Below are 14,514 nucleotides of genomic sequence, written 5' to 3'. Positions count from 1 at the left end.
ACAAACATATTCTTGAAGATGTGAAAAGCCAGTCCCCTTGAATGATAGTTTTCCATTTAAAAAAAAAAAAAAAAAAAAAGGAGGGAATGGGGCAGGGGATGCACACAATGGAGGGAAAGCCCTCCTCCTAATGCCACTCATCATCCAAGGGGAGGGGGCGGGGTCCAAGAGACTGAAGTAGTCAGCCTGGGTGCAGGGCAGACCGTGCAATGCTCAACGCTGCACAAGTTTCCAACGTGCCGCCATGCTTGAGAGCCTCAGCTCAGGAGCCTTGTCACTCGAAGTGTGTACCCAGGACCAGCAGCACTGGCCTCATCCAGGAGTGTGGCCAAAACAGACTGTCAGCCACTCATCTTACTGAATGAAAATTGTATTCCCCCACCCCCGCCACTCACAGCTCTGTAGTTTGAGAAGCCCTGCTTCCCTCTGGTGTAGTTGTCAAGCGTTACTTTCCTTTCTGGAGAAAACGTCTCCATCAGAGATGAAAGCAGAGCACATAAAAGGAATGGTGCCCGAGTCTGCAGCCATTTGGTTTAGCACCCTTTACCCCAGAAACAAGCGAGCCAACGGGTCACGCAGAACCATGGGGTCCAACCATGCAGCCCAAACCCCAATCCCCTCCCATGTGAACCTTAAGGGTGGCATCACTGGGGGCTCCCTGAGTCTAAGTGAACTCCGTGCCTACTTGGAGTCACTCTCCTGTCACTTTTGGGAGTGAGGACAGGAGGAGGCAACCAGCCTTTCTTCTTGTGAAAAGTCATAAATCCCTTTCCTAGTTACCACCCCTTATTCTAGGAAGCAGAGCCAGTGAAGACTCAAGCTGCCACTTGTGTGACCAGCAGTGAGCTGAAGCTTGGGGGCTGAGCTCTCTCTTGACACAAGCAAAGGCCACAGCAAACGCAAGTGGTATCAAAGGATTAGAGGAACCCTGCTTCTCTACTGAGAGCGGTCCCTAGGGACTTGGCACAGTGCCTCCAGAGGCAACTCCACACCCACCACTTGGGGCAAAAGAAAGCACCAGGCACCAACTAAAGGAGTATATCAGTTGCTTTGATTTAGTTGAATCTTCTATTTTGTAGGAAAAGAAGAAAACAGACTAGTCAACTTAGGCTAACATTAAATATTTTAAGCATCCTAATAACCATAAAAGCACTGGTTTTCACCTTGAACATGCTCAAAGGCAGCAGCGAAGCCCTGGGGGAACCATCTCCGACCCAGAATGTGGCCCCTGATGCTGGGAGAGGGATAGAAATATAGTCTCCAGCAAAGCACCCAGGGCAGTAGTTGACACAGGCCCCCTGAGCCCACCTCTGTGTGCCAGAGACATGGAGGGGCCTTTCAGACCTTCCTAGGGACAAAGTGTGAATAGAGGGAGGCCTGGCCACAAATGACAAATACACCGGGCAGGGGTGACTGCAGCACCCCTCCTCTACAACCCAACAGTAATTGCCAAGTGTGAAACCTTTCATTGATGAGCACAGGTGGGCCCTCCAGGCAGCACTGGCAATTCACTGGAGCCCACCTCTGAGTCTCTGCCCTTCTGGGGGTCACACAGAACTGCCGGGTGGGTGCCTCACCCCAAGTCAAAGGCACTTACGGGATTTCCGGTTGGCCCGGGAGCGTTTCCTCTCCCGAGGCACCACTCGCTGACTGGGCACTTGGGTGGCCGACTTGACGATGCGATCCATGATCTCATCAGCTGCATCATCCGTGACGTTAGGGGAGTCATCGGTGCCCATAGTCCATGAACTAGTGGATCCTGATGAATTAAACAGGGAATGCCATGTACTCAGAGAGAAGGAAAACACCAAAGAAAATACACAACGCCGCTCGTCCGGCAGCAGAGCTCTGTCAGCAAAGGACAGGTGAGCCAGACAGATGCAAGTGCTCACCTGTCCCCACTGCAGGGGCCCCACTGTGACCACTACCCTCCAGACTCTGGACTCCCACAAACCTGCACTCAGGGCTCTTCTCACCTAATACCTTGTGCCACAGTTGTGTCCTTGTGTCTCACTGTCCTCTACCTGTCTGTGCCTGCATGTGTGGCCTCCACCTGCCAGGTCCTGTGATCACAGGAGGGCCGACCCATCCCCCCCCCCATGCCAGGTGGTGATGTGTGCATCGCAGACCTCTGGCCATGTGTACCCGCTAATGTCCAGAGGCATTTGTTAAGGTGTCTATCTGTCCATGGTCATATGTGCCTAGTGAATTAACTAACCCCAACTTCTCATTCAGGGAAACAGAAATCAGTGCACTTTGAAACATAGTTCACCTTTGCAATAGCTAGCTTCTAAATATCATAAGACTGGCCTCTACAGCCAGAGAGGGGAGAGGTGAAATAATTCTCTTGGTACATGCCTCTGCCCCTGACCAGAAAAATGCATCTGTTAATAACTATACGTTAAGACAGTCCAAGCCTGGCATAGAAGCATCTGCCCCCCCCCCCCCCCCAGACAAGTAAGAAGAAAGCACAGCAAAAATATGGGTCCCCAAGTCATGGTAAACACTTAGAAATTCATGCTCTTTTAATATATCAAGAACTGTGCCTTTGAGGTCAATCAACTTCCTGGTAAAATCTGTAAGATGGGAAATAAAGCCTCTCTAACAAGAAAGATGCACAAATGTGCTCGAAATAGTAAATTTCCTGTACCTACACTTCCTTTTGTAACAAACATACAACTTCAAAAGCCTGTAGGTGAGTGTTCTCAAACTCTAAGCCAAATGGAACACAGGTATCCTGAGGCTGACTAGGTCCAGCTAAAGAACAGTAAGCCTTTCCCGAATCACAGGGAAAAAATGTTACTAAATCCATAGCTTAAAAGTTTGAGTTCACCCATGTCAATTTTTAAAAACTTGTGGCATTTGGATATTGATGGAAATAGCTGGGAATAGCTGATCACAGTTCAGTGAGCTGATTTGCATGGAGACGTTTATGGTTGAAATTTTACCACAAATGTATTATATGCTACAATTTACTCATAATTTCTGCTAGTAACATTGATATGACTGAGTTAAATACATACGTAATTCACACTTTGCAAAAGAAGGACTAGGACTGCAGGTGACAGGCACATATTTGACACCTGTGGCAATAGGACATTGATGTTTTCCTGAGACGAGGTGTTTAGTCATCGGTGATGCCATTTAAAAATTTTGTCTTGTTTTACTGATGTGAGCACACCAACAACATTGGCATGTGACCTCCTCGCTTCTATCAGAAGACTAGTTTGTTTTAGTGTCATGAAACCCTTTCAAGATAGGTTCTCCTCAGAAATACTTGAAACTGCAGCTGAATTCTTCTGCATCCTCAGGACAGTCTGGTGCTCTCACTGGAGGTGAGAGGCCTGGCAGTGGCACTGCTTCCAGGGGGGCCCCTCAGAGCAGAACCATCAAGGGGGCGCTGTGCTGTGCCCGGCAAGTTACTGTTTTCCCTCTTACCTACCGACGTACAGTTCTGTGTCATTCCGAAATGCCAAATGGCCCTTTCGAAAACACACCATGCTCCATCAGAATTCTAGTTTGCAAAGTCTTCTTCCCTCTCACAGTTCTCTGATGCCTTTTAAAGAAAGCTTTTGTCATTTTCACAAATCTCTGGTGGTTGTAGCAGGAGTGGCTGCTTCCCACTCCCTACAACATGCCGCTGGGAAGCAGAAGTCTCTGAATGAGCAGAGAAACTGAACAGCTCTCCTTTCTAATCCCTTTCCCCAGTTAGCGAAAGGGAACAAACCCAGAAAAAAAAAAACAAAACATCTTTTTCTCTTTGTCATTTCAAGTCTTTTCTTAAATAAGCACAACCTATTTTGTCCCCATAGAGATGCTAGACTCCATCTCCCAAGATGGCTTCTACCCCACCACCCTTCCTTCCCACAAGGTGCAGGGCTCAAGATTCCTGGTGGCCAGGGTCACCATGGTACAGGCCTTAATGTTCTCCTTGGTCTTCCTGCTGGCCACGTTTAGTCTAGCACACAAATTCCACAAGGGCTGCCAAGCACAGAGAGACTCATGCCTGAGATATCATAGGCCTTTTGGGTACCACAGGGTACAAGTGGTACCCATTCCTCTCCTCAAAACCCATAACACTGCAAAGCTGCTTTATTTTATTTTATTCTTACCCTTGTTTTACTTCATTCTAGACTGACAGTCTCTCCTGCTCAGCATTTAACGATAGTATTTTCTTCACTTTCTGACTTCCCCCACTTTCTTCTCTTCTATATTCTTCCTTGTTTACATACTTTCTATCCTGCCACTTCTTGGCTCTTCTGAGAAACGGAGGCCTTTATAGACATAAGAAGTAATACTTTTCTAATTGTCATCTGTGTCTCAGAGGGAGACAGACCCTCTTCTGGCATATTCTTAGCTGCATATGAAAATGAAAGCCAGGCTAAAGGGTCAAGATCAAAGTCCAGAGTGAAAGAGTAGCCTACAAGTCAGGAGTATGGAGGAGGTAGATTCTGAAGACACATGGGGCCTGTGTAAACTGAGACGAAGGGGACAGCATCAGCAACAGAGGGGCCAGGGAGACACAGACTGTGCCCACAACGTGAGTCCCAAATTTGGAAGACCCAAATTTGGGAGACAAGGATGGCCCAGACTGCAGAGGGCCTCGAACAACAGCACAGACAATGCGGGCCTCCCCTGCAGGCAGTGAGGAAACGTAGGAGGGTTGGTGTGGAATCAACTAGACCAGGGAAACGCTAGTCAACATTCTCAGATTAAAACTGCATCTTAACTCTTAATTAAAATTAATAAAATCCCTTCCAAGTTATGATACAAATCTGGACACTCTGGTCTATCTTTACCATCTTTAAGTTGTAGTTTCCTGTCTGCCTCTAAGGAGTTCAAAGGGTAACTGGGGGCAGTGCTTCAATCCAGGGGTCAGCAGCCTCGTTCTGTACAAAGCCAGGCAGTTAAAACTTGAGGCTCTCCGGGCCCTGCAGTCTCTGTCTCAACCACACAGCTCTGCCCCTACAGTGGAAAAGCACCACAGACCATAAGGCAAATAACTATGGCTGCGTTCCATCGACCTTATTTACAAAACAGGTGGCCAGCCGAAATTAGCATCGGACTGTATTTGCTAATGCTAACCCAGAGCACTCATTCACAATAATAATTCCTTTTATGTGCATTAGGTTATATTTTGGGGACTATTTGTTTCCGAGATGAGGCTACTGAAGCAAGGTCACGGAGGTGTGAGTAAAGAAAAGCGTGGGGTTCCGACTGCCTTTAGCAGCCACTGCCTGGGCACAGTAGTCTGTACCTGTGATGGGGACCAGACCCCCACGGGTGGCTAACTGGGAAGACGTATCCTGTCCAGCCCAGAGTTACCTCGGCTCGTTCGGCTGCGTGTGCGGACACCCAGCACCGGGGTGGCGTCCTCCATGGCAGGGGACGAGGTTTTCAGCACAGCCTTCATGTTCTCATGCTCAGCGGCGTCTTCAGCGTAGCTCAGGCCCTGTGGTGGACTCGAAGGTGCCGGAGGACTGCCGGAGAATTTGCCAGACTGCAAGACCAAAGGGGGGAAGATGGCGTGAGCTGGCTTCCCACAAGCCCATTCAAGCTTATAAAATGTTTAGTGGAGGAAATCCTCCGCTTCCCTGTCTCTCTGTCCTTTCGGTTTGTGTGTATTCTGCAGACACGTTCTTGATGGCAGTCACCAATTGTTGTGGATGAACTAATGACAAAACAGCTGAGTATACCGGAAGTCCTTTTATCAGAAAGAAAAACCCTGGATCCAGAAGGACCACACCCACCCCTCCACTGCAGTAGGTCTCTTGGCTCACTACAAATTCCCTCAGCAGGTGCCTGCAACAGGTGACTAAAACCAACGCTGGGAAGAACTCAGAAAGTAAATCCATCCCTAACACCAAAGCCCTGAGGTGGACATCAAAATGTGCCCTGTTAATTAAAGATATTAAGCCTTAATTTTTTTTAAACTTAGTGTCAGAAAGCAGTTAAAACTTTCTGATATATCACTTATGATGGTCGAATTTTAAAAGTGGGATTCAGTCACAGAATTCGAGAATGTTAGGAGTTAGGGAGAATCTTTCCAGATCTAGTTCCACCTCACTTCACCAAGAAGGAAACGGAGGCCCTCTGAGAGTGAGTGGCTAGCCAAAGGCCCCAGACAAAGGGGGTTTGCTTCAGGGACCAAATCAGAACATGACTCAGAAATTCATGCTGAGACTGAGTTTGGCAACACTTACTACTTCTCACGGTGTCAAAAATGTATTGTTTTCACAAGCATTGCATGCACATAATATTCCCTAATTCCAGCTGAACAGAGTCAGGACACAGATGTCCTACCCAGAGGTATGCTAGAGCATCAGCCATGTGCACATGTTGCCCAACATCTGGATGAAACAGAAACAGTCTGTTAGCAAACAGTCTGTTTGCACAGAGGAGCTCCAGAGACTCTGGGCTTCCTCTTTTCATCCAGTGTCACGGCCACGGCAACATAGAGCCTGGGACACATCTGTGGCTTGTACGTCTATACTGCTCCTTCCTCATCTTCCAGGGCCGATCAGCTCAGACTTGGACTCTGGCTCTGACATCTGCACCAGGACCAGGAGGAGGCGCCCCTGCCACCCCACCCGTCACACACTGATCCCACCAGATCCAGTGGACGCCAATCAAGGAAATGGGCACCAGTCAGAGGCTGCCCACAGCTGGTGACCACTTCTCTGGCCTGGCTCTTAGCCACTGCCCTACTTCCTCTTTCGTTTTAGGGCTCTTGTTGTGGTTGGTCTAGAACCCACTTCTTATACTTGCATTGCCAAAAGGCTCAGACAGGGCCGGAGGGAAAATTCTCTGCCCACTTTCCTAGTGGTAAGGAAAGGTCCACTGAAGCTGCCACTCTAAACAGGGCCTGGAACTCAGGGACAGCTTGGAAAATGCAGTTAGCCCTTCAGCGCCTGGCAGACACAGCACGATGAGAACCCACATAAGGAGGTTAGTGACCACACAGAAACCAGCCAGAACACACCCATGCATGGTTTAAAGGTCTGAACGGTGCTAATGTCAGGTTAGACTCTACAGCACGCCGGGTAGGTCAAACATGGCACTCTTCATGTTTATAAAGAGTCATACCTCAACTTCATCCTCTTCATCAGTCTACCCGAGAGGACAGGACAGGATGGAAAAGACAGAAGGGATTCTTAGAAGGCACAGAAGTCAGCAAAGGTGAGATAACCTCCACGTCATGTCAAGTTCCAAATAAAGAAATTGACCCCCACAGCCAGGGCACACCCTCTGGATTTGGGAGATGCCAGGCCCTGCCTATGTAGCCCTCCTGCCCTCGTCTGGACGTTCCCTGTGTACATGGGCCCCAAGCTCCATCCTGACCAAAGTCAGAAGGGGTTTGCTGGGCTCCAGGCCAATCTCCTGAGGCTTCCCATGAGGCTGGCAGCCAGCTTACCTGGTTTCCTGGCCGCTGCAGACCCCACTCCCTGCTCTGTGCACTGCCACTCGACCAGCCACATTCTGCGGAACCCATACCACCTGCCTGTCACCAGGGCCTCAGTGAGTGGACTGGCCTCCATCTGCCTGGCTCTTCCAATCAGCTGCTGTCTCCCCTCTCATCCTAAGTGCTGAACACCGCCCTCTCCCAGCCCCCAACCCAGGCTGCCGGGTCTGTTCCTCCGAGAATCTTCCACAGACAGGACAAGAGGAACAGCCACCTGAGCAGAATGGATCGCATTCCTCTCTCCTCAGAAACATGACATTAAGTTCTCTTTAAATCTTGCCTGTCCCTCATGGAGGCTGTCAGAACTGACATGCCATGCTTTTAATTCTCACCAGATAAACTTCCTCAAGTGACTTCCAATAAAACATCCCTTTCCTTTAAAAAAAGTGAGGGTGAAAGTCATCTCAATGTCTTGGTTTTAAATTGAATACACCCTCAATTTAACTTGTGTTTGTTTCCATGGAGGTGGCAGGGCCAGGCCAGCAAATCGGACACAAGGTTTCTGAGAACTGATTGAACTTCCGGAAGCTGAAATGACACAGTGCTTCCAGTCCATCCCATTCCACACTGCCCCGGGCCAAATGGCATTGCTTCAAGAGATAACTGTCCTGCTGTGCTGTTTTTGTTTTGGATTTTTTTTTTAAATCTTAGCGCTTATTTATTTAACCAGGGTTTGGGTGTTTTGCTTTGTTTTTTCAGGAATTAGCACATGTGCAAGACTCTGATACACAAAATCTCAAGCCCTCTCAGCAGCCCCCAAAGTAACCAGCATTCCCTTTTCACAGAAGAGGAAGCTGGGCTAGAGAGAAGGCAAGGGCCTCACCCAGCACTACCGGTGCCCCTGGTGCAGGAGTCCTGGCGGGATGGGGCGGGGGCAGGGGGTGACGCGAGGGGACCCAGGTTCTCACAGCCCATCCGGAGTACGGTGACAGCAGACAGGGCCACAGTTGCCTTGTGCTGCGTTGTCTAGCACCAGTGTGGGATACACGGATGAGGAATTACTTAGTTTCTCACAGATCCTTCCCTGGGTGAACTCCTGGACCCTAAGAAAGGCTCTCTGCATATTCAGAAACAGAGAAAGAAGAGGAGAGACCAGACAGAGGAGCAGATAGGAAGCTGACTCTGCAAATGTAGGCTCTCTAGATTTAACCCAGGCTTCTCTGTGTCTTAGAAAATAGTGCCTTTTCTAAAATCATCTGTTTAACTGCGACCACTCCCATCCTCATTATTCGGCATCTATATTAAAAGTGCCTTACTACAAAGTTTTCTCCCCAAATCGCTTCCAGCTCTGATGCGCAGGGGCTCTGTGACTCTGCTTCTATTGCTTGGTTTTGTTTTCAGTGGTTTAAGTTGTAGATATGAGTTTTCCAACCAGATTATGACATCCTCATGATTTAAGCTCATCTTTTATTGTACCCACATCTTCCTCGGTGCCCCATGCCATGCTGGGCACACCATGGGGGCCTGCTGACTTGGAAGCTGGGAAAACATGAACCTGAACACTTTGCCATAAGGGACAATATACTAATTCTCCAGCAGATGGCAACCTTTCTACACAAATGCCCACTAACAGTAGGGACTACAATGAGAATAAACCCTAAAGAAGCCAGATTTTAATGGGAATTCAAATATTTTTTAATCAAGCCCTAGAAAAATTTACCCCTGCTTATAAATTGAACACTGAATGTTTTCACAGAAGGACAAAATTTTAAATTAGTGAAATCTGTAAAAAGAAATATATATATATCAAGAATTTGGCAAGAAATTTTGATGTGTTTTCATAATTTTAAGCATATTGGGCTTGTATTTTCCACCCTCCAATGTGTCTCAATTCCACAAAAAGTAAGCACTCCTGTTTTACAACTTTTAAAAATAACACTTTGGAAGGAAACATGGGACATCGTTTGCCCAAGTGTGTTCAGTTTGCGGTCCTCCAGGAGGTGAGAGGTTCTCCTGAACACAGATTCCGAGACAGACGCAGCTGACGGCCCTGGGCTGGGAACATCAGGCAGTTGCTGAAAGGGCACCTTGTGCAGAAAAGCGATCTGAGCACTCTCTAAGGGTCCAGAAAATTCCAAGGAAACAGGAGGTCTGAGTGGGGGATGATGAGGGGATTAGTCCCTAGTTCTCCACAGACTTGTAACATTACTAAGATAGTGCATCGGGTCTCCATGGAAAGGTCAGGCCCCTTAAGAATGTGGACAGGAATCGCGTGCCCTCTGTTTCTCCTACTATGTGAACGCCCATCTGGGCACAGAAGGCAGCCTTGGCGAGGTCTTCTTCATTGATTTTATTCCCCCCCAAAGAAATCTGCCTGACTTGAGTCCAGCCAAGCCATGCAAAAGGTGATGGCTTATCTGCTTACCTGTCCCATTCCCTGGGCCACTGAGAACCAAGGTGTTGCTCAAATATACAAACAGACACGGCAAGTTTCACAGAGGCACATTGGAAAGAGGCACCTGCACTGTGTGTCTTCATCCCTGACATCTTCACAATTCCCTTCCCCTTCCACTTACGGAGCATCTCCCATCTGCATGCCCACTGCACTCAGGGCCAGGTGGGCTCAGGGATGATGTGGGAAACATGGGGGAAGAGCCCGAGACTCAAAGAGACACCTAAGTGTGCAGAGACCCCCAGGGGATTGCCTGCTAGATTCACTGTCCTTCGGGATCCCTCCCTACCCTGATCATCTCTGACTCAAGGGACTGCCATCTGATTGTGACTTCGAGCAAACACATCAATCATTTCTCGATTCAGATGCCTTGCAAGTGTGATGCATGTGTTTGCTGATTTGGTTCTACAGCATTGTTATGATGATTAAAATCCTGAATCTATTCCCAAATTAGTACATTTGTCCTCCGATGATAAGTAGCATTATCTTCCATCACAGAGGTTGAAAATGGAAACAAGCCTTTGGTGTCATCAACACCACACAACACGCCCACGGGGGTTACAAGTCCCTTCTCCTGCCACATGTTCTTCACTCACATATCCTAGTTCCTGGTTCACTATATAGCAGATTTTTGTTAAAGAAAGAAAGAAAAAAAAAAGCATAGTCCCTAAACTGTGGGACATTTTACAGTTGATTATATTTTCAAAATAAATGACCTAAAGAAGCTGATTTCATGAAACTTACGTCAGTGATCATCTTCCCTCTGGTCTTATTTCTCTCTCTGTGGTTGGCCCGCTTCTGCTTCTGCTGCAAAACCCTTTCCCTGGTGGTGCGATATTCCAGAGCAAATTCACTAATGGTCCTGCAGAACTTGTTTATGTTCACCTCCCGAATTGCGTACGGCGGATGCCCCATGAAGAGCAAAAAGGAATGGAACCTGCAAGGAAAACCAACAGTGGCGATGACTTCAGTTTTAAGGAACAAAAATCAGTTATTTACACACCTTCCGCAAGAAACCAATCAGTCGAAGACACTGTTCTTCATTCCTGCGGCTTTTAGGTTGAGGGTCTTCTCAAGTGAAAGTGAGACCAGAAGTCAAGTTCAACTCAGTTTCTCACTGAGGAAGTCTATGTCTAGGGGGCGGGATTTCAGGATATTAACTACGTTTTTCTTTTTGTTCATCTGTGTTCTAATGACTCCTCAAGTGGATATGCGAACCTTTGTGAGAAAAATAAATACCGCAGTTTCTAGATTACATAAACATTGAATAAGCGATAAAGAAATGCTGCTTAGCAATTTCTTTGGAACTTGCCCCAAGGCATACTTGGAAAAGACGTGAACATATTCTGAATTATATGTAAATTGATGGTTTATAAAAAGATTCTTGCAAAGTTCTGAGTAAATATTTTGAATATTTTCTTGCAATATTGCATATAATCTTAATTTAATTAGGACACACTGGATGAGCAGCACAAAATAAATTGATCTCAGCTATTTAAATGATAAACAAAAAATTATCGAATTATATTTACTTACATTTTTTGTAAAACAAATCAAATGAGCAAACAAGTGCCCAATTTTTAGTTCTCAGGAAATGAGAAAGAAGATACTAGGAGACAGAACAAAATGTTTATGTAGAACAGTATTACATAGATGACGCCACTATCTGTAGACAAAAACTTTTGTGTTTGATCACTCCAGCTTGTACAGGTGGAATAAGGCTTGGTCTACCTTTCAAACGAGGGACACTGGCTTACTCTCTTTGTGAAGAACAATAAAGTAAAGCACAACATGCATTTGTGGAACAGGGGCTGAAAGATGTTGTTTAAAACCGAAGATGTCAGCTAGAAGTACGAAACTCTTAGAGGAAAGTATACATTTTATGACTTTGGATTAGGAAATAATTTCTTAGCTATGATACCAAAACCATAAGCACCCAAAGAAGAAATAGGGAAATTCAACTTCATGTAAATTAAACAGCTTTTGTGCTTCAAAGGATCAAAGGATAGTATTAAGACTGAAAATACAATCCACAAAACAGGAGAAAATATTTGCAAATCGTATGTCTGATAAGGAGCTTGTATCCAGAATATATAAAGAAATCTTATAACTCAACACTAAAAAGACAAAAAACAGACCCAGGATTTGAATAGACATTTTTCAAAAAAAAAAATATGCAAATAGCTAATAAGCACGTGAAAAGATGTTCAACACCATTAGTCATTAGGGGAATGCAAATCAAAGCCACAATGAGATACACTTCACACTCACTAGTATGGCTATAATGAAAAAGACAGACAATAACAAGTGTTGGTGAGAATGTGCAGAAATTGGACCCCACAGATGGCACTGGTGAGCCCATGAAAACGGTTCAGCTGCTGTGGCCAAGTCTGGCAGTTCCTCAAAAGTTAGAATGGAGTTACTCTATGACCTAGCAATTCCATTCCTATGCATCTGCCCCAAGGAAATGAATGTTTGTGTCCACACAAAACTTTCTACATGACTGTTTATAGAAGCACTACTCAAAATAGCCAAAAAGTAGGAACAACACCAGTATCCATCAACAGATGAATAAACAATATATGGTCTTGTCGTACAAGGCCCTGCGGGGCTGGCCCACCACCTCTCTGACCTTATCTACTATGACTCCAGCCACACTGGAATCCTCCTGATTCTTGAAGAAGCCCACCTCAGGGCCTGAGGCCCCCCGTGTTGTATGTAGAGATCCTAAGGGGTCACGGCTAAGCAGGGAGCCTGCAGTGACTGAGGGAAAGGGCAGGGAGGCCATTCCATTGGGAGGAGCATAGGCCCTGACAAGGTGTCCAGTACCAACGGTTCAAGCCAGGCTGCTCAGAACATTTATACCACAGCCAGGTACATGGATAGCTCACTCTCAATCCACAGGTCTCTGATCCAATAGCACCTCTTCAGAGTAGCCTCTCCTAACCAACCAATGTAAAACAGTAGCTTCTTGTCACTCGCTGTCCCATTTATGCTCATAATTTTTCTTCCTGGCTTACTACCACCTGACATAACATATTAGAGATAGGACATGATACATTAGGACAGGGTAGTGTAATATATTGCATATATTGCCACTGCTCACTACTCAAGATCTGTGTGCAAGCCAAATCGAGGGGAGAATCAAACAGCCCACAGGTGTGTCCTCTTTTATAGGGAAATACAACTCAAGAGTCCTTATCTTCCACCTTCTAGAACATTGTTTTTTGTACTACAGAGGATCAAAACTTAACATCAGTTAAAAATAGAATTGAAGTATATATTTTGCAAAAAAGCAAGTGAAATGCAACTCTGAAGAAAGGACTCCAGTGTCTATTTGACAGGAAAGAGACTATGACATTCCTGTAGAAGGAAAAGGGGTATGGCTTCCAGGGAGTAAAACGTTTAAGGGATCTTTGTTAGTTGAGTTTGTCACTTTCAGAACACGTGACATGAAGGTCTTATGGTCATGGAGGCTGGTTCCTCTCATTGGTATACTGACCACGACTTCTTTGCCCTGTCCCATCATCTGCCCTTTTCTTCATGGGTACCACTGAGTGTGGTACATGACCCAGAAAGGGTACACATGGATTGTGGGGTGCTGGGAAGCACCCCAGTGTGGGTGTTCCCTTGTCTTCTGCCTGTCTCTCCCTGTGGAATGCCAGCCCCCTGCCATGGTTCCCCCCACCTGCCAGGAAGGCCTTCCTCCCCACCTGGTACCCTCTCTCCAGTGACTGCCCAATGTAACTGCAGCCTAATGAGTCTACGGAGCAAGATGAGTGGGTCTGCACATCCACAAAGTGGATTTAGGTGCGGCAGCATGAAAGAATATGTAGATTCAGACATCCAGAATGAGATTTTCTTAGCCAGACAACAGTTCTAAAAGCCAGGTTTTGCCTAAAGAGGATTGCCTAAGTTCTCTTGTCTGCTCCTTTATTAAGAAGGGACCTTCTGGAACAACTAAGGGAGGGCCCATCAGATAAAAAAGGGAGGTGGGTGGTCAGATGTATGTCCTCATCTCCTTTTCCCAAGGACTCCCTGGAGTGGGGAGAAGTCTGTTGAGAGGCTAGGGGGATGCTAAGATAGAGGGACTCTTCTCTCATTAGGAGGCTCCCATGCTGAACAGCGGTTCTAGGTCAAAGTGGAGCACTCCTGACAAAGTACCAAGGGCAGGCCAGTGAGATGAGGAAGTAAGGGGGCCTGGACTCATCAGCTTCTGTGGGATCCTATGTGGTATACAAGGGACTCTGGGGAACTTGGAGGGTGTTGGGGGGAGAACTGTAGGGTCTGGTAGCATGGGTAGAGCAGAGGGAAAGACCTGATGACTTGTCCCTTAAGCTGCCAATCAAGCAGGAGGTGCTAGCAGGGGCTGAGCAAACCCAGTCCTAGCCTGTCCACATGGGAGACTGATGAGGTTCCGGATGGCTCCACCCATGAGAACCTGTATCCTCTCCCGCCAGTGAGGTACAGAAATTACAGTTCTTCAGGGATTAATGTCTTCATTTAGACCCAGGGTCATACGGCTTAGGTGCTGTGGCTTGGCCACCACTTGGACCTCTGTTAGCCAGGCCCCTTTTACCTCCCACATACAATGAACTCCTGGCTCATGCTGGTTAGCCCCAAATAGTGAGGAGTCGGGGATCCAGCTCACACAAGAGCA

General features: G+C 46.8%; 1 protein-coding gene across 12 annotated transcripts in view; it reads right to left on the bottom strand.

Annotated features, from left to right (window-relative positions):
* FHOD3 (formin homology 2 domain containing 3) overlaps positions 1-14,514 on the bottom strand; it is a 420,803-nt gene that overhangs the window by 10,751 nt on the left and 395,538 nt on the right. For 9 of the 12 annotated variants that reach the window (XM_053912979.1, XM_053912982.1, XM_053912981.1 and 6 more), the window contains 4 exons: positions 10,599-10,791; positions 7,087-7,110; positions 5,326-5,500; positions 1,598-1,759 (listed from right to left, as the gene is read on the bottom strand). In XM_053912979.1, the coding sequence (XP_053768954.1) occupies positions 1,598-1,759; positions 5,326-5,500; positions 7,087-7,110; positions 10,599-10,791 (554 nt within the window). The remainder of the gene's footprint in view (positions 1-1,597; positions 1,760-5,325; positions 5,501-7,086; positions 7,111-10,598; positions 10,792-14,514) is intronic. The other 3 variants (XM_053912980.1, XM_053912985.1, XM_053912987.1) reach the window with 1 other exon arrangement.

Source organism: Desmodus rotundus, chromosome 10 (genome assembly GCF_022682495.2).
Source record: "Desmodus rotundus isolate HL8 chromosome 10, HLdesRot8A.1, whole genome shotgun sequence".
Taxonomy (NCBI): Eukaryota; Metazoa; Chordata; class Mammalia; order Chiroptera; family Phyllostomidae; genus Desmodus; species Desmodus rotundus.
This window is presented reverse-complemented; position numbering and strand designations above follow the sequence as displayed.